We start from the raw sequence: 25,460 nt of genomic DNA, 5'->3' as shown, positions 1-25,460 counted from the left end.
CTACAGATTCAAATTGGTAGTTTGACATAGAGTGTATTTTTTCCTTCCCACGTGCTGCAACTGTTGTTTGTATGTCAGTGCTTCTGAAGATTCTGCTGGTAAAATGACATCTTGAATTATCTATCTCTAAGAAAACAGTTGCTGATTCAAACAGCGAAATACCTGTAGAGGTCATAAAACTGGTAGTGTTTGTAACAGCTTAAATACCAATTATTGTAGCATAAAATTAATACTTCATTAAAGATTTAGTTTTAAAGGCAACTGAAAGGGATATACTAAAGAAGTTGTTTAAAACCAAGCATTCCAAATTATTTAATTATTTTGCTGCAAGTGATTATTGCAAAAAAATTACATTCTTGTTTGTTTATTAGAGTAATAGGAGGGATGCGTATGGGGTTTTTTTTAGTCTATAGAATGTACGATAGCAGCTGATTTTAGGTCAATAATCTGACATGGAAGGAGATTTCATTCTGTGTGTTTGTAAATAAAGAAGTCTGTAAATTGAATGTCACACAGTAACTACTAGCTACTGGGAGACGATCTGTGATACTAGAGAAGCAAATTATGATTAACATTAATCTTAACTCTGAAGCCATATGCAGGCCATTGATGCAGATAAACTAAGCCTGTGGTTGGGTTTTTTGTTTGTTTTTCCTCCCCTTTGCTTTGGAAAGCACTCTGATATTGCCTAATTGATCTGTGTATTGTTTTACTAAAAGATGCAGTATCAGCAGATCATGGGATTTTTAAAGGAACTGGCTAGAAAGGAACGACAGCTTAAATTCAGGAAGTGGAGACCAAAGGTTACAGTAACAGAGAAGTAAGTAGATCTACATATGTGGTGGTGTTAATATGGTATTAAAAACTATACTAGGGAGACTAGAATGAAGACAAATATAAAAAGGTAGATAATAATCATATATTAGAGTTTCAGTTTTCATGTTTTGTTCCCCTACCTCATAAATCAGTTTTAAATGTTCAGATGTAATTCAAACTTAAAATAAAATTATTCTTACCCGAGGTTTTAAATCCTTCTTTCACAGCTTCCAAGAACTGAAATTAAGGTGGAGGTTCTACTCCCATGCACACGCTGTGGTGGTCTGAATTTTTCTTTGTGGAAAAAGCTCCTATTAAGTTTCTTTTATTGATAAATAAGAAAGATGGTGTCAGTTCAGACTAGGGGTCTACGTAACTCCGCATTTTGTTGTCTATGCCTGATATAACAGCTGTAATAAATCCCACTGAAGTGGTGGGGACTTTGCAGGGCACTGTTCTGCACAATTTGTAGAACTAGCCAATGTATGCTGTCTCTAATACTGATGTTTTTTCTGACCAGTTGCCCTCTGTTTTTTCACTGAACCTCTTGGACCATTCACCAGTTTGATAGGCATTTCTGGTTTTTTTTTAAATACTGGTAACACAGTAATTTAAAAATGTTTCAGCTGCCGAGAATGGTGGATCTTTGCTTTGAATGCTAATCTTTCGGAGATCAGGGAGCAGAGACAACGTTCTACCTGGGAGTTTGCATTACATCGAGCCCAAGATGCAGTGTCTTACACTGACATGTATTATAGCAAGTTGAAGGGGGAACCACTGTCTACTGCAGAGCAGGTATTTAGATTTGAGTTTTCTACAGTGTTGATTAATCATCTTATATTTGATTTGTTTCATCTTCTCAAATTTAAAATCTGTTCCAGTTTAGAAACATCTTTAGTTTTACTGCAGGCTGTTTTCACTGAACAGACTGTCTTTTGACCACAACTGAGTTTTTAATGCTTGAAGCCTGGGGTTGTGGGAGGTGTGTGTGCGGCAGGGTCCTTGTGTTTTGCTGTGCAAAAAGCTGTCCTTTTTTTATTTTTTTTTTTTTTTGAGCTGTAACTGGTTTTCACCAAAAATAGCATTAACTCTCATAGAATGCTCATGTCAGTCTGTGACATCTTTCTTAACTCGTGTTCTCTATAGACTCAGAAAGTATTTAAATATCAGAAGTGTGTCAGGTCACCCATATGGGTGGGTAGATAAGTGAGAAAAATTGTGGCTAGTTGACAGTGTGTTTGGGGGTACTTTGTTGGTTTTTTGGTTTTGTTTTTCCACAGTTGATTTTAGGATGAATTTAGAAGGAATAATGAATCTGTGTCCTACTTCAGAAAGAAAAAATCCTGTGAACTATAATTAGCTGCTTTTTATCTTCAAGTGTTTTGGGACTTTTTGTTAGAACAGTTCAGAGCACCATGTACCTCACCTGTATTAATTACAGGTGTGATTCTATTGATACTTTAACTTGTATGTAATCCTCACTTGTGTCATATAGACATGAACTGTAAGAGTAGGTCAATGTACTGGAAATTTTATAGTACCTGGTAAAGCGGGAGACTTACTGTCATACAGCTTGTGTTGTATTCAGCAGAGCTGTGAAATGTAACAAGGGCAATGCCAGTGAACTAGAAAAATGTCTTCTGCTTTCTTGTTCCATGATACATTTTTTAGACTTGGGTGAATCATAGGCTTCCACAAATAATATCTTAATGAGTACAAAGACAACGACATGTCTAAGTAACTGAATACGAATACTACATTGTCCTAATTTATGCAGTTCATTTCCTCTACCTTCTTTACTCCAGACAGAAGCTTTGTTTGCTCCTGGCTAAGCTAGGCATTCTGTTAAATGAGGTTATTTTCCATGGCTTAAATTTTGTGCTGCAAACTTTGCTGCTGATGCATGATGGGAGGATATAGTTGAGCAAGGAATTTTTACCATAAAAAGTATTAAAATAATGTATTTTACAATGCATATAAACTTTGTTTGTAATACAGGGGAATGTCAGTGTTATGGTTGCCTACGTGACTTCTGGTTATTTTCATATGCTTAGGCACTTGGATACTATCATTAATGCCATGTTAGTTTTCTCTATGAATCTCTAACTTACTCAGTGCAAAGATGCTTGACATGTTTGTGAACAAGATGCTATATTCTTTTAGTGCAGTTACTTAACCTTTTTTGTCTTTTCAGGCAGAAATGCATCGTATTGAGGATGAGCAAACTTACGAAGAGTTGAAGATACTATATGAGATAGTTCATGATAAATTTCATGACTTAGCTGAGGTGAGGAACGTTCTGCGTACAGGGTAATATATGGAATCTTTAAGTGAATTATTCTAAGGTATTGTGTTCTGTTCTGCTGGAGACTGTTGGCATGTATTTGCTTTCATTTAGAAGTGTGGCATTAATGCTAAAATTGCAAAACAGTGCTCAGTTCCTGCAGTTTTTACTGTTGTGACACTTGCACAGTGAAATCTTTTGCCTAGTCATATGATGATCTTCCTCAATAGTATCCTTGCCAGAATTCCTAGGGCAAGTACTCTTCATCTTAAAAACAGAGAGTGGAAATAAGGACCTATAATGAGTATCTTCCCAGAATAAATATATGGCAGAAGTGAGCCTCATGTAAATGGCTTTCTGAGCACACTTCGTAAAATGTGAACTAATCTCTGTAACAGTACAATGTCATCTCTCTTTCAAATACAGTTGCTAAAATTTAGAGTTGTGTTTTACGCTGTCAAATGACTTCTTATTTGGTTTAGTGTTTCTAGACCAGGATTTAAATAATGCCATATGGCTTCATTCATATATGAATATGCAGCAGGTAACTGATGATACGTTTGTATTTCTTTGCTGCTGCTCTCCTAATAGGCTAATTATTGGCTAAAAATATCACTGCTGGTATACTGAAGAGTGCTGAGTAAATACTAGATGGAATTGTATTCTTATTGTGATGGTTTTTGTACACTTGTGATATTCTTTCACTTAACCAGCGGTAATATGTACGTCTTCAATGTTCAAACATAGAGTGTTAAAGAGCCACTGCCCGATTCCCCTGGAGGTTCCCCTACAGCAGAATCTGCCCATGCCAGTAGCACTGGAATGCTGCAGTATCTTCAGTCTTGGTTTCCTGGTTGGGGAGGTTGGTATGGATATGCTCAGCAAACATATGAAGGTGAACCTTTTGAAGGGCTGCTGCCAGACCCAAAGGAACAGTGGAATCCAGAAGACATACTAGGTACAGAAATACAGGGTTTTCTGTTTCTTTTTAAGGCTGTTAATGCTACCATAGTTAGATACCTGGTAAAGGTGAACAGGAACAAGTCTTTGGTTCTCCACTGTTAAAAGATTACCTGTGTCCGCTGATGTACCTAGGCAGCAGAGCCTGTCTAAAGCTTAATAACCTGTTAAAAAATCTCAATACCTGGTATACCCGCTCATTTCTAAAACAATATATGGAATAGAGTTGCTTCCTCTATTATACATATTTATGGCAAAGAGCTTTGGGACTTTTTCTGTTCAGGTGGGTGACGGTCATGTGGCATGCTGTGGCTGGGTATAACATTAACAGTACTGAGTTGTTGGGGGTCTTTGTAAATTTTGGGTTGCATTACCTTAATTGAGCTAGAAGAGTTCTACGGAATATTCAGTTTTGTTAAGGAAGAAGGTATCTCTGCTTTATTTTCTGTTTCTATTTTTCTTCCCTAGAGCTGGGGAAATCTTTATTTTTAAATTCAGAGAAACTTTTTTGTTCTTCAGTAGCCTTCCAGAAACTTGACTTATTTAATGCATTGGTTTGTGGTTTTGGTTTTTTTAATTAGGTGCAGATGAATTTTTTGATCCTGCTGCAGATGCTTCTAGCATGAATACCTTTACAAAGAGAGATCATGTTTTTGCTAAGTTAAATCTACAGTTGCAGGGTGGCTCTTTCACTCTGTTGCATAAGGAGAAGAAGGTGGTGCATGCTGAGGAGACTGCTTTTATGCAGCTGGAGTTTTCAGGTATTATGTTAATTTCTGTTCTTTCCCCAAAAAGACCAGAGCTTTGTCCACCTTCAGACCTTTGATTTTTGTTTTTAATTCTTCAAATTACTATACTGAAACAAAGTTCAAAATGAAAATATGAAAACAGCGTGTGGAAATTGATACATCAAGTGAAAATAAGTTTCTCTTTTCAGATGTTGTGAGTGATTTCAACACAGAAATCTAATTTCAGGCATTGTTATGTGTGAAAGGAGGACAACTGTAGAAATACGTGCTTCACAATCATTGTAATGTGTTCCAAATTTCTGTGTTTAATTTTTTTATTAGAAATAAATATACACAAGCACTTCCAAAAGACTTGTTTGGATGGTACTTGTTATCTATAAAATTTAGATAAAACCTGTGCTGTGTACTAAAAGAAAAGTATTTTATGTACTTATATTCCAGGTGTAAAGATCCTAGCAGAATCCCTTCCTCGCAGAAATTCTTCCCTTCTCAAAGTTCAGCTTGGTGGTCTTTTTCTGAGGGATTTGGCAACAGAAGGGACCATATTTCCTGTTCTTGTTTTCCCGAATCCTGTAAGTGAAAAAGCACTCTTTAAGTAACTATGTACGATGCATAGTGTGTATGAAAATAGTTGTGTTCCAAAACTCAATACATGTTTTTCTTGGTTTGTGTCTTAGCCCAGGAAGAGAACACAAAAGTCTTGAAGAAAAATTTCCACTTGTTGAACTTACTTTTCCCCTGCCTTTCCAAACATCACTCGTAGAACTCTTCATTGTTTGCTCTGTATGCTTGTAACTTTAACATTACAGTTATATGTGTTGGGAAGAAGATAATTTGTTGAATAAGATTTTATTTTTGGAACAATCGGCATTGCTGCTTAATCAGTGATTGTTCTTTTTCATAAAGCTTTTTGGTCCAAGTAAGGTTTTATTTCACCTCTGTACTGTTCTGCATTTCAGACTTCAGTCTGTCTGCTACATGAGTAGATAGTGTTAGCTTCTTAGTCATACTTCCTTCTCTTGTTTGACTACATCAAGAAAAAAATGCATATAATAATCTTAGACTATACATGTAATTCACATATAAAGTGGTGATAAGACTAATACAGAAAAGACTTCTATGCTTGTATCAGGTGGCTTGGTTGATTTTATCTAAACAATCTTTTTCTTTTAAATTCTTATCAGCAAAAAGAGGTTGGCTGTGTGTCTTCCTTTGGGCTCCAGAGTTTGTCCTCAGAAATGACTAATCAGAACACTGGTAAAGATTTCATTTTATGTTTGATGATAACAAGCATATGAGAATTCCTACAAACCAGAAATTTCAAAACTGAGTGCCTAGAGTTTGAATTCATGCAAATGCTTTTTGCAAATAATAATGATAAAATCATAGAACCTTTGTTCAGACATAAGGGTGCATGCAAGTTGACTTTAAAGAAAGCGAGTAAGAAGAAAATGTATTTCAAGACAATGGGAGTTGGACTTGCTCTTTGTCTTGGTTTAAAAAAAGCAAAAAATCGGTAGGAGTTCAACATTAGGACTCCAGTTCTGAAAATGTTTTTGTATGTAAAAACATGTTGAATTGTCAGTTGTAGAAGTTGATCATATTACTTGCTTTTCTGTTACTGAAGAATTTTCAAACAGGTACTACTTTCCTAGTACTACCAATTAAAATTAGTTATTAAATTCTTTGGGGTTTGTTTTTTGCTTTTGTCCATTTGTTTGTTTTGTGGTTTTTTTTTTACAATTGCTTTTTGTAACTTATTTTTCATTCAGTTGCAGATCCTGATGCCCCAGTGTTTGAGATGCTTTACGAAAGAAATCCAATCCACAGCAATTTTGAGAGACGCCTGGAAGTCAGTACCAGACCTCTAAATATTATTTACAATCCACAAGCCATTAAGAAAGTAGCTGACTTCTTCTACAAGGGAAGGGTTCATACCTCAGGTTAACCTTTAATGTGTTTTTTTTGGTGGGGTTGGGGGTTTTTTTGGTGGTATTACATCTTTTCTTATCTTTGATTTTTATTTTCATTCTTAGAAATATGAAGCACTAATCAAAGAATCTCTGCTCTAAATTCAAATTAAGCAATACTCTGAGTCTCTTCTGGATTTTTTGTTTGTTTGTTTCTTTGTTTAATTGAATCAGGGATTTCATTTGGGCAGACTCCTGAAAATTCTACTTTAAAATTGCAAATTGCTGCTATACCACATGGTGGATGTTCATGCTGCCTACATTAAAATGCATAAATAAAAATGCCTGTTTCTGTAATCAGTTCTGTAAACTGATGGATAACAACAGTTTTTTTGAGAGGACAGTTAAAAGCAGAATATTTTCTAGAGTAACAATAGAGGAGAAATTGTGTTCTAATTCCTGCAGTATCTCTTCTGTTGGTTAAATTAAGTCAGACCTTTGTTACAGCTGCTTGAAGTACCTTGTTTTTTATACATTGAACATACTGGTTCCCTAAGCTTCTAAGGACAGCAAGATTTAGGTATCTAATACCTGAGCCTGTAACATTATAAAGTGACTACCTTTGTAGTTTTAGTTATTAAAAGTTCAATATCTGAGGAGATGAGAGGTGAGAATAAGGAACATCAAAATGTTCGTAAAGTACCAATTCTTTTTCTGTTAATTTTGGCAAATACCAAAAGGTTTAAGCTGCCTAACATAAAGGTGTGGATGATACTTACCTTTTCTCACAAGGTGAGAATACTCCATAAATGTTAGAGGTAAAGTTTAAAACAAACCAACCAAACAAAAAAAGACCGCCTACACATTCCGCAAACTTCTTAACATTTAGTCAGAATTTCTTCTGTTGCCATACTTACCACCTTTTCTGTCTCCCTCAAATTTAGTAACTCAGGTTGAAGGTCTGTCAAATAAATCAGAAAAAGGTTTGGGAAGTGGGTTTTTTTGGTGGGATTATTTGTTTTGTGCTTAGATGCTTCCTTTTTTCTGTGAAGCAGCCTGGTGTGTAGGTACAGCCAATGGCTTTCAATTGCTGTGTTTTCCTGTCCTATATTTTACAGCCAAAATTTAAAATCGATCTTCTCTTTTTTTTTATTTTTCTGATTCAATAATAGATAAACAAAATTATACCTAGTCAGTTTTGTATCTCTTGTGCAGGTTTTGGATATCAATCTGAGTTAGAGGCAAGAGTGGCTGAAGCTGCCAGAAGACAATACAACAAGCTGAAAATGCAGACAAAAGCTGAAATCAGGCAAACTATTGATCGTTTACTAGTGGGAGACTTCATTGTAAGTTTTTTCCTCCAAAATGTTTATGTAGGCTTTTTTCCCATGTGTTTTAGGACTTGAAGCTCTAAAGAGTGGGGTTTTTTTGTTGTTTGTTTGTGTGGTGTTCTTTTTAAGAAAGTGGGGAGTTTTACATGTGGTATTGTAGTATTTCTTTTGCTGTCAAACAGTCCATTTTTGTGGTGCAGACCTGCTGTGATTAATGGCAGAATAGTATTTTTCTGTTCTTGACTCTGTTCTGAGATGAGCTCATGGCAACTTGTTGGCTCCAGTGTGCACTGGAGCACTGTTACATCAAACTTACTAAATTTGTGTGTAATTTATTTAAATATTATTTTCTAAATTAAAAAGTAGTTCCACATTTATTTGGTTTTTGCTCATTCTTCAGTTTTCAAGTAATATTAGTATATGTATCAGTATCATTAACCCCTAGCTTTGGAGTTAGCTATATTGATGCAAGATACTTGTTTTATACTGTTGTCAGTGAAATGAAAAAATACTTGTTCTGGAAAGTTTGATGTTTGATAAAACAGTCTAGTGCATGTTGTATTTATGGATAGCCTTGACAAGGATTTATCTGATCCAGTGTCATGTAAAAGGTAGATGCCTTCTCAGGTATGCGGGTAGATTCACTCTCCTCAGCTTCGAGATGGGGAGTCCCTCTGGAGAGGGACTCATTGCATCTATGTTAGCATGGGATGTTTCATCTACTGAAAGTGTCTCTTCATTGACTGTAATGGGAGTCTGTGGTTTAACAAACTACCAAACTTTAGTATGGCTGAAGTTTGTGAAAGTTAGCTCTTCAGTTGATAAAAGTAGCTAACTAGATTGATTTGTTTGACATGGCTTTTTTTGTAGGTGAGGGGAAACTATTTCCTACGGGCTATTATATCTTCATTCTTAACTTCCAGGAAAACAGCAAAAGCTGGACCGTGTGCCTTGATATTTCTGCCCCTCAGGTGATCTTTCCTGATGATTTTAAATTTGTGGATCCAGTGTTAGTTGTTGTAGATCTGGGAAGAATATTACTTACTAATTCTCAAGGTATGATCTAGAATTATTGCAGCTTATCTTTTCTTTCCACTTTCTCCCAGAAACTCTTTTGTCTGTGTAGAAAGTAGAGATGTCTTAAGGTTATTTCCCCTATATATGCATAGAGTTTCACATAATAATTCTGCTATTATCAATAATTTTTTAATTAAGATTGATATACAGGTTTAAAAATAATTGGGGGGGGTGCAGGGGGTTTTTTTTTGTTTTGTTGGGGTTTATCTTTTATATTAAAGGCTCCCCTGTGGAATCTTGCACCTCTTGAAGGCTGTGAACAGGTGTGAAGCTAGTGTGTCAGGCACTTTACCATGGATATGATTTTGGCTTAGAGTAGTATAAGATTTAGCTGTCAAACGCTTTTTTGGGACAGTGCTCCCAGTGAAAGTATGCTTTGAAGAAGCCCTCCAATTTTGGAGTCACATGGATCTCTGTTCTTAGCATATGTGTCTATAGCTAGCCAAATAAAAGTGAAAGGAAAATTGGTGTCCTTTGTTTGTATCACAAGATCATTGGTTCTTAAACAAATCGTTGCTTCTTTCCTGTTCCACTAGGAAATCAATGCAGGAAAATTAAAATTAAAGTACAGTGGAACTTCTAAATAAAATTAGACCTACTTAAAATCTAGCTGAACTGTATGGCGTGTGAGGATATGTTAAAAAAAATTGGAACAGATATCTATGTGGTATTCATTTCCTTTTTTAAGAAGTACAGCTGTAGGATGAGCTGTTTTGTGGTGCATTGGAAAGTTGAGATGTCAAGCCCAAAATTGTCTACAGCGCAATGTTTGTACTCTGGATGTCTTTGAATCATTTAATCTTTTCTAGCACCAACCAGTCTGTGCAAGGTTTTACTAGCTTCCTTTTTAGTAAATTCTGCCTTATGGCAAACTAGAAAAAGAACACAAATTGTTTATGCAAGATTGATTTGTATTTTCCTGTGAAATTGAGGCAATGGTCTGTTTAGAGTAGCTTGAGCTTAAAAAAAAATGGTAAAAAAAGTACAGGAAAGTTTTGGGGAGTGTTTCGGCTTTGTAGAGTAGAAAAAATCCTTTTCTTATGATAATAAAATGAAAGTTAATATTAGGCAATAAAGTTAATTGGACAAAAACTTCTGATCATAAATATATTGTAGTTAAATAGCTCTTATCTTTCAGTTGGTTTTGAGGATCAAAAGAATTGCATAGGCAGAGTAACGGATTTTTTTTTTTTAACAACTTGATTAAAAGTAAATCTTGTAGTAATAGTAAGTGGGTTAAAAAATTGAAACAATAGTGTCTTTTAATAGATTCTATAATACATTGTGACTGACATCTGACATCTGCATGCATGTAAAAGAAGTGTAGTAGATTTCCTGTTGAGGAAAAAAAAAAGAGACAGTGGAAGGAGGCAAGGACAGTTACCAGATATACTTTGTGTTTAAAAAAAAAAAATACAACTTCAGACAGGGTGATCAGGTAATTGATGGGAAACATCCAAGGAGGGAAGAGAATACTTTTATCTGTTTGTTTCTTTACTATTATTTTTTTAATCCACAGAAGAATCTAAAAGGAGTGCAGATACTTTTTCTTCAGAAGTCAATGAATTGAGTGATGAGGAATATAAAACACCTCTTGCAACTCCTCCCAATACTCCACCACCAGAATCTAACACTAATAGTGGCATCAAAATGTCTGAATTTACTGGAGTAGAAATAAGTGAAGAGCAGCTACAAGCACACTTAATGAGTAAAAAAATGTATGAGAGATACACACTTTCATTTATGGACCTTCAGATCATGGTGGGCCGAGTGAAAGACAACTGGAAACACGTTCAGGATAGTGATGTGGGTCCAACTCATGTGGTAGAAAAATTCAATGTTCACCTGCAGTTGGAGCGCAGATTGATATATACGTCTGACCCAAAATACCCAGGAGCTGTCTTGTCTGGCACTCTGCCAGACTTGAAAATTCATATCAATGAAGACAAAATATCAGCTCTGAAGAACTGTTGTACACAGCTGAGTACATCTGAAACTAAGTCTTCTGATGCCCTACATTTAGGGAAAGACAAGATTTTTGCAGAGGTAGACCAACTTGGCAGTTTGCATGATTCTGTAATGAATCTAACACAGAGTGTTGTAATGCTAGAGCAACATACCAGGGAAGTTCTTGTTGAATCTCAGCTGCTTTTGGCTGAATTCAAAGTAAACTGTATGCAGTTGGGTGTTGAAAGTAATGGACGATATATCTCTGTACTCAAGGTTTTTGGCACCAATGCCCATTTTGTGAAAAGGCCATATGATGTAGAAGTGTCCCTGACTGTTCATGGCCTGTTACTGGTTGATACTATGCAAACATATGGAACAGATTTTGATCTTTTGATGGCTTCTCATAAGAATCTGAGTTTTGATGTGCCAACAGGAAGTCTTCGAGACAGCAGGGCTCAGTCGCCAGTTTACGGACCATACGATGCACGTCCCATTGATGTAGCTAGTTTGGCAGAGAGATGCACTACAGTGTCAAATAATTCATCTGGTAACAATGGAGAAGATCAAGAGTCCTTGATAAAATTAGAGTATCAATTTGTGAGTGCAGAATGCCCATCAATGAATTTGGATAGCAGTCTGCAGGTGATCTCTGTACAGGTGAACAACCTGGATATCATCCTTAATCCAGAGACTATTGTTGAACTGATTGGTTTTCTGCAGAAATCTTTCCCAAAGGAGAAAGAAGATTCTAGTCCCCAGCCTTTAATAACTGACTTGGAAAGAGATTGGAGGGAAGAGGAAACCTTTCAGTCTACTTATGTACAGAATACAGAGGTAGCAGTTGATATTCACTGGTTAAATATACTCCTCCTCAGGACAGTTGGCATGACAAATGGAGAAAAATATGGCAGAAAAATTGCAACAGCCAGTATTGGTGGCACCAAAGTCAATGTCTCCATGTGTAGTAAATTTGATGTAAATGGCTCTCTTGGATACCTTCACCTTATGGACCTAACACAAGATAGTGTTAAGAACCAGTATGTTGTCAGCATAGGGAATACAGTAAGGTATGAAAATCTCATTGGTGATGTAGATTACTTTGAATCTTTATTCTTTAGGCTTGATGATGGAAATAGCCTTCCAGATGCTTTAAGTTTCACTTTCACAGAAAAGTCAAAAGAGGAATGTTCTCTCAACCTCAAAATGGCCTCCTTACACTACAACCACTCAGCTAAATTTTTGAAAGAACTGACTTTGTCAATGGATGAATTGGAAGAGAATTTCCGCAGCATGCTGAAAAGTGCAGCTTCAAAAGTTACTACAGTCTTGGCAACTAAAACTGCTGAATACAGTGAAATGGTATCTTTGTTTGATCTGACACCACGATCAAGAGATGTTGCCAACTTAGAAGATAATGAAGGCTATGCATTTGGATCACAGCCTCTCAAAACAGATACTATTAAGCTTATATTAAATATAAACATTGAATCACCGATTGTCGCAATACCTCGAAAGCCTGGTAGCTCTGAACTGCTTGTAGGTCATCTAGGACAAATATCTATTCAGAATTTTGTACCAGGAGAAGGTGAATCTACAAGTGATAGACTGCAAGTTGAAATTAAAGATATTAAAATGTATTCTTTAAATAGCACTCAATTTATGAGCAAGAAGGAGCCTGCGAGTGAAATACGTCATGGGCTGCATTCTTCTTCAGGTCCTGCCAGTATTAATAGCCAGGAAGAATCCCATTTTACTCGTCATGACTTCTTTGAATCGTTACATAAAGGCCATGGTATGTTAATCAGGGGACTCTTAATTATTTTAATATGAGAAGCAGATGGTGCTAAAAATGTGTATTGACCATAGGTCTGATTGTATACTGTCTCACCCATCCTCCTGAAATACTGCTCAATTTTAATTATGATGGACAAGTTATTTATATCCATTTTTAGTCTCCTAAGCAAAAACTGAATAGTGCCTTTCATGCAGAAATTTAACAAAACATAGCCCTATATACTTACTTTAGCATGGCTAAGAGATTCTGGGCAAGTTAAATAGCTACTATGTTATCTCTGCTGTACAGTCTTTATAGGATAATGAGTTCACTTATTATAATGTTGTTTTAATTTCACTTTCTTAACAGCTTTCCACATTCTGAATAACACCACCATCCAGTTTAAATTGGAAAAGATACCACTAGAGAGGGATTTGGATTTAACTTTTCCTCTGAGTAATGAAGACTTTGGAATATCAAGCATTATGAAGATTGAAGGGAAATTTGTGAACCCTCTTCAGGTATAGTAATGTAGTATTTCCACTACCAGTCTAGAAGTATTTCCCTGCATAGAATATAAGTATTTTTCAGGCAGATGTCTTCAGGTTTAACGTGTTGATAGTTTAGAAATTGGATCCTTATGCATGCGGTTAGAAGAGACAGTCTTAAGTCATAATAACAATGACCAAAATTTAACCTTGTTTTGGGGCATTTTAGACATCTTTATGAATTAGTTTAACTTTTACTTACCCTGAACACCTGTCACAGAAGGAAAAATAAAGGTGCCACTGTCCAAATATGTTTGTTTGCAGTTCTACTAGAAACTAAGAATTAAAATGCCACTATCTTGAAAAAAATCTCTGTAGTGGCAGAGATTTTAAGTAGAGCAAACTGAAACTTCTAAAGCTAAGGAGACAAGCAGTGATGGCCAAGTAGAAAGTTTTTTCCATATATTACTGTATAATCTCAGCATGGTAAATTAAGGCTAGTTTGTATGGTGAATTATTTTTAACTAACTCTGTGGATGCTTTTTGCCTAGGAATACAAGGTATCCTGTTCTAGGATCCTATCCTGTATGTTTCCAGATTGTGTCAACTTACAGAGCTAATACAGAAGAGTTGTTTTGCTTCAGCTTTGCATTGTACCTTGTTCTGGATTATTTTTTTATTTGTGGGCAAACTTAAAATTTGTCTGGTTTGAAATTCCACGCTTTCCACTTGTGAGATTTAGAATGTATGTACTGATCTTATTAATATAGAGAGCTCTAACGTGATGATTATTTTGTGGGGTTTTTTTACATTGTAGGTGGTGTTAGCAAAACATGTGTATGAACAAGTCCTTCAGACTCTGGATAATTTGATTTACAGTGAAGACTTGAACAAATTTCCAACCACTTCTGTATCTTCAACTTGCCATAGTTCTCCTTCAGCATCACTTCATAGTACAGGCACAGAATTCTCAAGTGAACGGAAGGAAAATGGCTTATTCAGCCATTCTGGTTTTAATTCTGTTCCAAACAAGTCATTAGCTATGAGGGAAACAAAATCTTTTACTCAGATACAAGCAAACTTTCATATCTCAGAGCTCCAAGTTCAGTTAAGTGGTGATCTTACACTTGGTGCACAAGGCCTTGTCAGCCTTAAGTTTCAGGATTTTGATGTTGAGTTTGCTAAGGATCATCCTCAGACTTTGTCTATTCAGATTGCCTTGCGTTCTCTGCTGATGGAAGATCTTCTGGAAAAAAACCCAGACTCTATGTATAAGAATCTCATGGTGTCCCGTGGAGCACCCAAGCCATCCAGTTTAGCACATAAGGAATATCTTTCACAGTCTTGTCCCTCGGTATCCAATGTAGAATATCCAGATATGCCGCGTTCCCTACCTTCCCATATGGAAGAAGCACCTAATGTCTTTCAGCTATACCAAAGACCAGTTTGTGCCTCCCGTAAGAAGCAAAAAGAAGATGCTGATTCTGAGTATCCTCTGACTCCACCTCCTTCTCCAACAGCAGACAGATCCAAGTTGCCCTGTGGAAAAAGTAACTTTGATGATTCATTAGTTCATATCAATATATTTCTAGTGGATAGGAAACATCCTGAATTTTCTTCTCACTATAACAAAATTAACCGTAGTGTAGATGTTGATTTTAATTGTCTAGATGTCCTAATAACTTTGCAAACTTGGGTAGTGATACTGGATTTCTTTGGGATTGGATCCACTGCTGATAACCATGCTATGAAGCTGCAACCTGAAGATACTCAGCAGACAGTCAAATCAGAAATAAATACCTTGTCAGCTTCTCAAGCCCAAGAGCCTGTAAACACTAAGCTGGATGTGAAGGTATACTTGAGATGCAAAATAGTAATTGGATTGTCTGTCGTAAAACGTCTGGTTTATAGAAACTTAAGGTGACATTTAAATCAAATGTTTTATATTCTAGTGGAGAATGTGCATAAATTCAGAAACAGTAGCTTTAAAGCATGCGTAGATGTAGTTTAAAAAAAAAAGTGCAGAAGTCACAGAAAAGCAAAACATGCAAAATTATTGGCTCCCTTGCTCTGTGACCCTGCTTAGACGCATGTATATCATTTGAAGGGACGCTGAAGTAGAATGCTCCGTGTTCATCCAATGGAGCTTGCACGGGTAGAGTTTGACACCCACACCCCTGGCCCCATCCAGTCTACTCTATGCCTGAGAGTCTAAGGAAAGTGTAAGTCTTCTGGGCAGTGACTGTTAGTTCCCTGGGATAACGCAGGGCACAGACTAAATGTCGGTGATCTCTTAAATGATAAGGTTGCTTCAATATTAAAGACTTGACATACTGAAATTGGCACTGTGCTGTTCTAGGTACTATGGAGTTTATTTTAAAAAAAGTATATTCTTTTATAAATATATATACATATATGTCTATACATATATATGTATAAACATACATTTTTTTAAAAAAAATTGTGTGTGTGTGTGTGTGTATGTGTATATATATATAGTCTTTGCCCAGAGGTCCTGCAGTCTAACGTAAAAATTACAAGTCCTGGAAGAGACAAGGACAAAGATAACAGTGCTAGGATTTGTTGATGACTTGATCATTCTAAGTTGTTTGGGAGACCCATTAATATTTTCCAAACAAGAAAGTAAAAAGTTTGGTTCCCTCCAGTGTCTCCCAACCAGATAATTCTTGTTTGCCATTTATGTGTTACAGTGCAGTTGTCTTGAAAAAAACTAACAAGATGTTCCAGCTGTGAAGTCATATTGTTTAATACCAGCCTGTACCTTTTTTGTTTGACCAGGTCCATTCTTTATCATTAGTACTGAATAAGACAACTAGTGAGCTTGCTAAAGCCAGTGTGTCAAAACTTGCAGCTCACTTGGAAGTGATTGGTGAGTAGATTGGAGGGCTAAGGTTGTATGCTGTTTAAAATAAAAGGAGACATGCACTGGATTTGTGATTGGAAATGCTTTTATAGTTTGGTGCTCATTGGGTTTTTTTGTGAGTTTCCTGGGCACGATACACATTCTTTTTCCCACTGTTTCTTCCTCTGCTTTTTCAGGCTTGATTTTAAATACTTGCACCCCTCCCAGCTGCCAAACCATTGATCATTTTAGCTGAGATTGGCTAGGATTTTAATACTTCACTTTCACAGAGCAGAACAACAGTGTATATTACTGTTTTAGAGAAAAAAAGAGTTACATCTAAGTTTTCATAAATCAAACTGGTGTGAACACATTACGTATGTATGTAAAGCATAGAGTTATGTTTGGGTTAATACAGTCTTTGTAGCAGAAAGACATGATTTTCTTTGAATATGAGGTTTAATGTTGAAGTGAATGTGATTTATTTGATTACTTGTAATGAGTTTATCCCACTAATAGAAACTTCTGGGTTTTAGTAACATATCTGTGTTTGAGGATCCTAATTGTCTGGGTTTTGTTTTGCAGAGGGAGATTTAGCCCTGCAAGGAAGTATTGGCAGTCTGTCCTTAAGTGATCTTACAGCTCATGGAGAATTTTACAGAGAACGTTTTACTACAAGTGGTGAAGAAGCACTCATTTTCCAAGTCTATAAGTATGAATTTAAACTTCTTGTTACTCCCTACTAGCACCATTAACTCCCCTCCCCCCCTAGAAAAACCAAACTCCAAAAAAACCAAACCCACAGCTGTCAGGTCTGCATGATTCTGCTTTGGATGCTTGTGACTTAAATGAGACTTTGAACATTATCAGTCATAAACTTAGGATTTTTAACTTTTCTTTGTCCTGCAGTGTACATGGCTTATCAGGAAAAATAGGTTTTTATTTCCCTCTAAAGCTGTTCTTGAAAGTATTTAGGTAATAGTTTGTTCCTAGATAAAATAGGAGTTGTTTTTTATAAGTTGGAATCGGTTTTCAATGGATGAAATAGATTTTCTATTGCTCCTTAATTTTGGAATTAAGGGTTTGCTTTTGTCATAGTGTACTCTTGAAGTTCTTCTGCTTTGTGTAAAGCAATAGTTCTTAGCCTGTGATCTTTCATGGTTTTCCACCACTTCCTCCACCCACCAGAATTAAGCAGATTAGAAATTATCCAAGTAATGTTATGGAATTAATTTCAGATGTAACAGCACACTGATTCAGAGTTGAATCTATGTATTATCATGGAGTAGAGTACTTACCTTGTAAGCCACTGTTCAGATGTATAAAATCACCAAAGGTGTATCTGTTAAATGTAGTGATTAGAGGTACGTTCCAAATGTAGAATTTTCCTTTTGCTTAATTAAAACTAAGTAGCACTTAAATATACATAATTTAGAAATAATTAATATAAAACCAGTTTTTCATATCTATAATTGAAATAGTTTAAATTATATACTGTGAACATCAGTTAAATCCACTATACTATTATTTTGAATGCAACAAAATGCATAGCAGTATTTGTAAAATGTAGCTAAGATAACTAAATTTTTCTTTCAACCTTTATCACAGATATGGGAGGCCAGATCCATTGCTGCAGAGGGAGTGTGATATTCGTGTCACTCTACGAATGGCATCTGTTCAGTATGTGCATACTCAGCGTTTCCAGGCAGAGGTGGTGTCTTTCATCCAACATTTTACTCAGCTTCAGGATGTCTTGGGGCGGCAAAGAGCAGCAATTGAAGGACAAACAGTATGTCTGGGGTTTTTTCTGTCTTTCCTAGCCTATTTTTGGAAGTTGAAATGCAGTATGAAATTTATGTTAATGCATTAACTTAGTGAGTTGAAGTGATGGGAGGTTTTAGAGTTCTGATGTTAATGGAGATGGTTCATCCTCATCTTCTAGTTAAAAGACCTTGTTTAGGACCGTTCTGCTGCTATTTGAAAGTGTAGAATACCAAATTTGCACATTATTTAAAATGTTGGCACCTGGATCCTGCAGTGTGCACTGATACAGGTGTTTTCCTATCTTTGTGATGCTGGACAAAAAAGGGCTCGAGATTTTATCTTGCCTTTTTCTCCACAGTTCACCAGGTAGTTATAATACCTGAATAAAGAGAACCAAGTGAGAAGTCCTTCTGTTCTACTCAGGTGTATGTCTTTGATTAATTATGATGGCTGGTAGACTGAGAAAATCAGATGCTGAACTTCTGCATGATAGAGTATATAAATAATTATGATAGTCATAGCCTATGTTGTACAAAACCTAATGTGGCAGTGATTGATATAGTTAATAGTAGTAGTCTTGTTTAAAAAGTTGCTTCTAATAATTGGAAGAAAGACAGTTAATGCTTGCATATATTAAAAAGCTTCATTGTGCATCAGTTAGGAAGTTTGAATCTGATTTTGAAACATCTGTTCTAAATGATATTTTTTTCCTTTTGTAAATAATTTTTCTCAAGTAATCTTTAAGTAGTGAGCTGAGTAGTGTCTGTTATGCCTCTTAGTTCAGTGGTGACAGTATGTTTCACTCTTGATTGCTGCACCTGTTGCACAGGTGTGTGCTGTTTACATCATAGTGCTTTTTTAACTAGCTTTTATTCTCTGCCTAAAACAAAAGTTCAAGTTGGTTTGGGGTTTTTTGGTATAAAATTTTATCACATCTTAATTTTGTAAATCAAGGAATAGTGTTCCTGAATACAGTACTAATCAGTGTGAAATAATCACCCACTTCCTGTATATTTTTTTTAATTTTTTTTAATCAATTTTTGCTCTTCCCAGGTAAGAGATAAAGCACAGCGAGCTTCCCGAGTTCTCCTTGATATTGAGGCTGGTGCTCCTGTTCTTCTTATACCTGAAAGCTCAAGGTCTAATAGTCTTATTGTGGCTAATCTTGGAAAACTGAAAGTCAAGAACAGATTTCTGTTTGCGGGTATGCCGGGTACTTTTTCATTAAAGAACAAGGTAAGAACATTACTTCTTAATTTAGCAGCTTGTGGGTTTGCTAGTTCTTGTGCATTTTATTGCTATATCAAAATGGTAAATGGTTCTTAGATTTTACTTTATATATATATACTTTGTACTACTAGTAGTGAAACAGTCCATGCCAGTGTGCTGGGTAGTCTTAATTGGATCTGGCCTGTTGCTGATTGTATCCAGCTGCTCCCTTCTGTGCCTGCACCTGGGCTTGCTTTCTGAGACCTTCAGGGCACAGGGGAGATGGTTCCATGGAATTCACTAGAACTGGCTTCATTAGGAAGCAGGACCCAGCTGGGTGCACACCTGAACATAAAAGCGTAACAGGCTTTCAGCTAAACCTGTTTGGTAGCTTCTTCAACTCTTCACCAAACAAATTTTCAACAGCGTGAGCAGCGGAAAATAGAGATTTGTATTGGCTGAGACTTGCTGGAACACACTGGAGAACAGGATAGGTGTTAGTATTTTTCTTTTCTGCTGTTAATGAAACTGAGAGTGTGTAGTTGCTTTGAGTAGGTGAAACATAAAGAAAGGTTTCCAGTGAATGCTTGAACCTAAGGCTAGACGCAGGACAGGGAATAATAGCTGGTGTTGCTGTTGAGAGGTACAGCCACAAAATTTGGGGTAAGGAAGATCTGTCTTGGATGGCTTTCTATATCTAACCTATGCAACAAAATAGGTAGCTGTTCTGGGAACCCCCTAATGCCATTTCAAAGGGGGACAGAAATTAGGTGGACTAAATTGCTGCAGCAGTTCTGTGGTGTGTCTGTTTACCTCCATCTGTTTCATATCTACTAGTATCTTTACTGTAAGGAAATACTGGACTGTTAATACTGAGTTGTCTTCAGTACTCTAGTGTACTGACATATTGAAAAGTTTGTAAGTGGTAGATTCCTAAATTAATGTTAGAAGTTAAAAGAAAGGATGTGTGCATAGTAATTCTATTTCAACTTAAAAATACTGTGTTCTGTAGCACTGTAGAAATTTGAGGGTTTGAGGTGGGGTTTGGGGTTTTTTTGTTTTGTTTTGTTTTCATTTTTTCTCTGTCCTGTGTTTATTTTTGAGGATCGGATTTTACAAGGCAATGCGTACAAGGATCCAGGTTTTTTTGAGGTATTTCAGATCTTTATAGTAGTGTTCAGGTGCTCCTCATTCATTTAAAAAAAAAAAGAATGAAATTTTCTTATGGAATTTAGCACCTTAAAAGTTCCTTTACATGTTAAAAATGGCGTTTCTGTTCTAAAGACTTTGCTGGATTCTGTAAGAATTGGAATTAAATTTGTTGTGGTGTGCTCTTCCTGCATGTCTGAGGAGCTGTTAATTTGGATTTATTGCATAAATTAATAGATTTATAGATGATGTGATGATTTTTCTTTGCATGTACTTTTCAGTCTTGTCTTTAACAGTTAAATGTTAATGTCTTCAAATTTTTAATCTTAAAATCCTTGATCATGGCTGCAACAAATTTTTCCAATGAATACTATTTAAAAAACATGTAAGGTAAGTAAGATTAATAATTAAAACCAGAAAGGAAAGTTTATGGGTAAGGATTGTGTGGTGACATCAGAAGGTGGATACAGAAAGAAGGTGGGAAATGATAGTAACAATACTGCAGTCACAGGTAAAGTGAGTGGTCCCAGAGTAAGTGGCAAGTGGATCACTAAAGACAGATGGTTGTTACTTGCTAGGGCATGTGAAGCTGAGTAAAATTGAAACATGAGGTTAATAAATTTAAATCAGGACAGACTAAATGAACCCTAAAATTGGCTTTGGAGTATAAAGGTAGTGCGTAAACCTCTTCCACCAGGCATATGTTTTTGGGAGAATAAATTCCTAATGTTGATGTGACTATTTTACTAGAGAACGGCTTTGCAGATTTTTGGTGCTAGACAGCATCATGAAGGTGGAAAAGCTCATAAGATTTCCACTGGATATGTGGTGGTAGGGAAATGTCTAAAATGTTATACATCAATATAAATGGGCTTTTCTTTTTTCATCTGTGGGGATTTTAACAACAAGGGTAGGGATTTACTCTATCTTAAACTTAGATACTGCAGAAAAATTTTGGGACACATTTCGGTATGATGACTGAACTATTTTAAGTGCGTAAAATGGTAACTTCATGTATAGAAGTGTTTGTTCACATATTCTAATATGAAGTTGCTGACATGATCTTGCAGAAATAATGGCATATATTGTTTTCATCATCTGAAGATGTTCTGAAAAACAGCTTTAAATATTTAACAAACTTTATTCTACAGAAGTGCTTGATATCTTGACAATCTTAACCCTCTATTTTGTATTAATTTCATTTACATGGGCTTTTTTTTGGTTTTATGCAAAACCCACTGGTTTTGAATTAAGTTCTCTTTGAAAAGATTTTGCAGCTTTTTTGAAAATGTTGCTGAAACAAACTTTTTAAAAAAGAAAATGCTTTAATCTGCTGTTAAGGTTATAGGAAAAAAGTTTAGCCGTCTTTCTACAGTAAAAGGTACTGGCATTCAAATAAAATACTTAGTTTTTTGACAGGAATTTGCTGCAGCTTGAAACTTGGTGTATTGGTTCCTTAGAATTTAAATTAAAAATCTATTGTTAATTACACAATTACTTTCATTAGCAGGATTCAGTTCAATTTTCATCTCCTTTGGGAACCCCGAAACACAGCATGAAGAAAACAACAAGTGCTGACGAATCAAAAGTAGTGATGGAAGGATTATTCATGAAAAAATCATCAGGAACAAACATTTCTAGGCTGAAGAGTGAGCCTGTGCTAAATACATTGAGTAAGCAACAAGGGCAACAATCAAAGCTACCTATTGTACCAAACCCTGACAGCCCCGGTATGTGATAAACAGTAGAAACCCCATATAGCTCTTCTTTTTCCTTGTAAAATAATGCAGTGCAATTTTGCTTCTATCTTACGTGACACTGAAAAAGTAAGGATCGTGGTCTAAAGATTGTAGTTTTAAAAAAGAAATTACTTCTTAGTTTCAAGGTAGATTTTTGCAGCTGAGAGGATTAAGGAATTGTAGTTCAGTTTCTGCAATCCTGCAATTTGGGCATGTTTTGAGATGCGTATTGCAGACGTATAAGGAGTATAGTTGGACTCATAACTAAGAGTTTACATATACCTGTGAATGAACTTGGCATTTGGTAGTTACAGATACTGATGAGTGTGAATAAAAAAAATAAAAAAAGAATCAGAATAACTTCCAGGAGAAACTAAATTCCTTTCTAAAGTAAGTTGCACTAGTTTTGTATAGATCCTGTTTTTTCTTTCTAAATGTGTTATCTCCTGTGCACTTGCAGAAGATCACATCTGCCTCTTAGACTGCATTGTGGTTGATCTGCAGGACATGGACATATTTGCTGCAGAAAGGCATCAGAGAGAGTATTCAAAGGCTGTGGAAGATACTGGTGCGGACTTGAGCTTTCCATCCTACTTTGTGAGGCAGACAGGAGGAAGCCTATTAACAGAACCTTTCAGACTGAAGTTACAAGTAGAGAGAAACTTGGACAAGTGAGTTTGTCTGAACAGGATCACTTCATGCTGTCAGCCTAAACCCAGTGTTTTAGATGCCTTTTATTGTATCTTAAAAGTATTGTCTGCTGTGTTATATTGCCTTGAAACACTGAGTTTTTTTCCTTTGTTGTAGAGAGCTAAGTCATGCAGTTGCAGACATATCAATACATGGCAATCTGTCATCAGTCCATTGCTCTCTGGATTTGTATAAGTATAAACTGATACGTGGACTGCTGGAGAACAACCTTGGGGAGCCTATAGAAGAGTTCATGCGGCCTTACGATTTGCAGGATCCAAGAATTCATGTAAGAGGAAGTACATGCAGTTGAAATTCTGTCTTGAAATATCTGGGGGTTTTGCTGATTAGGCTAATTATCTGTTATTTTCTTGTAGTTTACCAGGTGGACTGGTAGATTTAAAAAAAAAAAAAAAGAAAGAAAATTTAGGTAGACAAACAGTGAAGGAACCTTTTTGTCTGTAGATATTCCTGTGAATTCAGGTTTGTCTTGGCAATACTGTTGCCCTTTCAGGTGTGGCTTGCTCTTATGATTGCTTCATGTTTCTGAGATTCTAATCTTTAGAAGAGACAATGCAAGAGACAGCCATCATTGCTTGTATTTGTTAGTTTGTTTTACGTCTGCTGAAATATATATGTGGGGAAAAAGTTAACAAATCCATGAAAACTGTTCTTTTTTTTTTTCCCTGAAGTATTTACGCTGAGCTGCTATTGCAGTATATTTATTGGTACATTAATAAGCTTAAGATATTTGCATTTGAATTGAGATTTTGGAGGGACTTGAAGGTTATTGTGTAATCATGTGCAGGGTGATGATTCCTTTCCCGTGGTGTCTATGGCATTCCTAAAGACTTATGAGACTGTGGAATGTGTATTACTTTGTGTTAAAAGCCCTCTTTTTGTCCTATAAATCTAAAAGAACAACTTCAGTAATAAAAGCTTCACAGCAAAGCTGAGCCTTTTTTTTTTTTTTTTTTTTGAGCAGGTTCTCAAGTATCACCTATTTGGCTATTGTCAAATACTATCCTTTCAGGAAGAGTGTGGGCAGCACCTGAAAATAATCAATATTTATCCTTATTACTGGGAAGGGAAGTTGTTGAACAACATGTTTCCTCTTGATCTTGTGGGGCTTCTGAGCACATGACTGTAATCTCTACTTAAGCAAATACATGACCACAGCAGGGGGGAAAATTGCTAGGAAGCATCTAGGATTGTTTTTAAGAGAGGAGAGAATGGGTGAAGTTCTCCTAATAAAAGTATGCTCTTCATGTCAGGCTTTTCACCTAAAACTTTAAAAAAAACTCTGATTTAATAATAGATACCTGAAGGTACCTGAAACAGTTTGAAAGAATTGTTGGCTGTTTGGGGGGGTGGGGTGATGTCAACGTTTTGTTTAAGAACAAAGAAGCTATAGAACAGTAGTGTTAAAAAAGGATTAATAGACATTTTTCAAGTTGAAGGCTGCACTGTTGCGAAATGTAATTTTTCCCAAGCAATGGTTAATGGAACTCTTTGAAGGAGAAAGACACTACAGCTGTTTGCATTTGTCTGAAATAACAAAATTTAATTCAGGAATGAAAGTTAAACAGATGGTCTTAAAAAGAATGTTGGTGTGTTCCACTTTCAGACAGTTTTGAGTGGAGAAGTGTATACTTCTATGTCATTCCTCATTGACATGGTGAATGTGAGTCTGGAACTGGTGGATCCAAAAGGAAAAGATGGATGCAGCTCTTTAGCCAGGTATGAGTTTTCTCTTGTTACTGAATACCTTGTCCTAAATACTCTGCTCATTTGAGAGATTATAGGACAGGAATTAACATAATACATGAAATTATGGTTTAATAATGCAATGAATAGAATTTCTTATTTAGAGTCCAAATTGAGAGTTTCAGCTGATCTGAAAGATGAAAGGGAATGACACTGTTCAAAAGATACCATCTGTGTCTTTCACGTTGTCCTTGAAATCATAGTACGGTAACCAGTTGTCTTGCCCAAGACAAATGGTACTTTAATTAAGGAAACGTTGAGACGTAATCTAAAAAAACCAATTTTTTCTATGTTGGTTTTATTGGGTTTTTTTAATCCAGAAGGTTCTGTATCAGTGGAAAATATTACATAGATCTACTTTCTATCTGTGTTATGTGAGATGTTATTATAGTTGGTTTAGAAAATATGTAAATGAAAGTGACTTGTAGAAATAAATGAGCTACAAGACTCTTAAAAGTATTGGTTTGCTCTTTATTCTTGTAGGTTTGATTTCAAGAAATCCAAGTTGCTCTTTGAAAGCTCTTCAAATGGAACAAAGTCTGTAAATTTGGTTTCTCATTCCATGATGGCATTTGACACACGCTATGCTGGACAGAAGTCTCCTGCAGGCATGCCAAATGTGTTTAATTGCATCTTTCAGTCATCAAAGAATACTAGTAGTCCAGGAGCAATCCAGATTGAATTGCACTTCAGGTTGGTAATTCTGGGATTTATTTGTTTGTTTTTAATAATGACATACTCGATCAGGATTGTCTTGTTTGTAATACAGCTGTTATTAAAGTAGATAAACTTTCTGGCATTGTATTTAAATCTGAAAACATTTTTGGGGTGGTCAGTGGTACTTGATAGATTGAAATCTGCAGTCATTAATTAACTGAAGGTTGTTGGATTCGCCCCCCCCCCCCCCCCCCCTCCACAAAATATAAGCGTGAGTGGTCGA

At 36.0% G+C, this 25,460-nt stretch overlaps 1 protein-coding gene across 1 annotated transcript in view; it reads left to right on the top strand.

Moving 5' to 3' along the window:
* The window catches only part of VPS13D (vacuolar protein sorting 13 homolog D (S. cerevisiae)), a 109,988-nt gene that overhangs the window by 7,147 nt on the left and 77,381 nt on the right, over nucleotides 1-25,460 (top strand). Inside the window, exons 9-31 of the mRNA XM_010577296.1 lie at nucleotides 720-820; nucleotides 1,443-1,611; nucleotides 3,011-3,103; nucleotides 3,848-4,058; nucleotides 4,642-4,821; nucleotides 5,251-5,381; nucleotides 5,994-6,066; nucleotides 6,588-6,752; nucleotides 7,935-8,065; nucleotides 8,974-9,106; nucleotides 10,647-12,869; nucleotides 13,221-13,372; nucleotides 14,157-15,191; nucleotides 16,139-16,229; nucleotides 16,788-16,914; nucleotides 17,811-17,991; nucleotides 19,020-19,202; nucleotides 20,280-20,327; nucleotides 21,835-22,054; nucleotides 22,524-22,734; nucleotides 22,871-23,042; nucleotides 24,381-24,493; nucleotides 25,004-25,213. Of these exons, the coding sequence (XP_010575598.1) occupies nucleotides 720-820; nucleotides 1,443-1,611; nucleotides 3,011-3,103; nucleotides 3,848-4,058; nucleotides 4,642-4,821; nucleotides 5,251-5,381; nucleotides 5,994-6,066; nucleotides 6,588-6,752; nucleotides 7,935-8,065; nucleotides 8,974-9,106; nucleotides 10,647-12,869; nucleotides 13,221-13,372; nucleotides 14,157-15,191; nucleotides 16,139-16,229; nucleotides 16,788-16,914; nucleotides 17,811-17,991; nucleotides 19,020-19,202; nucleotides 20,280-20,327; nucleotides 21,835-22,054; nucleotides 22,524-22,734; nucleotides 22,871-23,042; nucleotides 24,381-24,493; nucleotides 25,004-25,213 (6,353 nt within the window). The remainder of the gene's footprint in view (nucleotides 1-719; nucleotides 821-1,442; nucleotides 1,612-3,010; nucleotides 3,104-3,847; nucleotides 4,059-4,641; nucleotides 4,822-5,250; nucleotides 5,382-5,993; nucleotides 6,067-6,587; nucleotides 6,753-7,934; nucleotides 8,066-8,973; nucleotides 9,107-10,646; nucleotides 12,870-13,220; nucleotides 13,373-14,156; nucleotides 15,192-16,138; nucleotides 16,230-16,787; nucleotides 16,915-17,810; nucleotides 17,992-19,019; nucleotides 19,203-20,279; nucleotides 20,328-21,834; nucleotides 22,055-22,523; nucleotides 22,735-22,870; nucleotides 23,043-24,380; nucleotides 24,494-25,003; nucleotides 25,214-25,460) is intronic.

The sequence above is a fragment of the Haliaeetus leucocephalus genome, unplaced genomic scaffold, assembly GCF_000737465.1.
Source record: "Haliaeetus leucocephalus isolate CR32 unplaced genomic scaffold, Haliaeetus_leucocephalus-4.0 Scaffold556, whole genome shotgun sequence".
In the NCBI taxonomy this organism is placed as follows: Eukaryota; Metazoa; Chordata; class Aves; order Accipitriformes; family Accipitridae; genus Haliaeetus; species Haliaeetus leucocephalus.
Note: the sequence above shows the minus strand (reverse complement) of the source record. Positions and strands in the feature narration are given on the sequence as shown.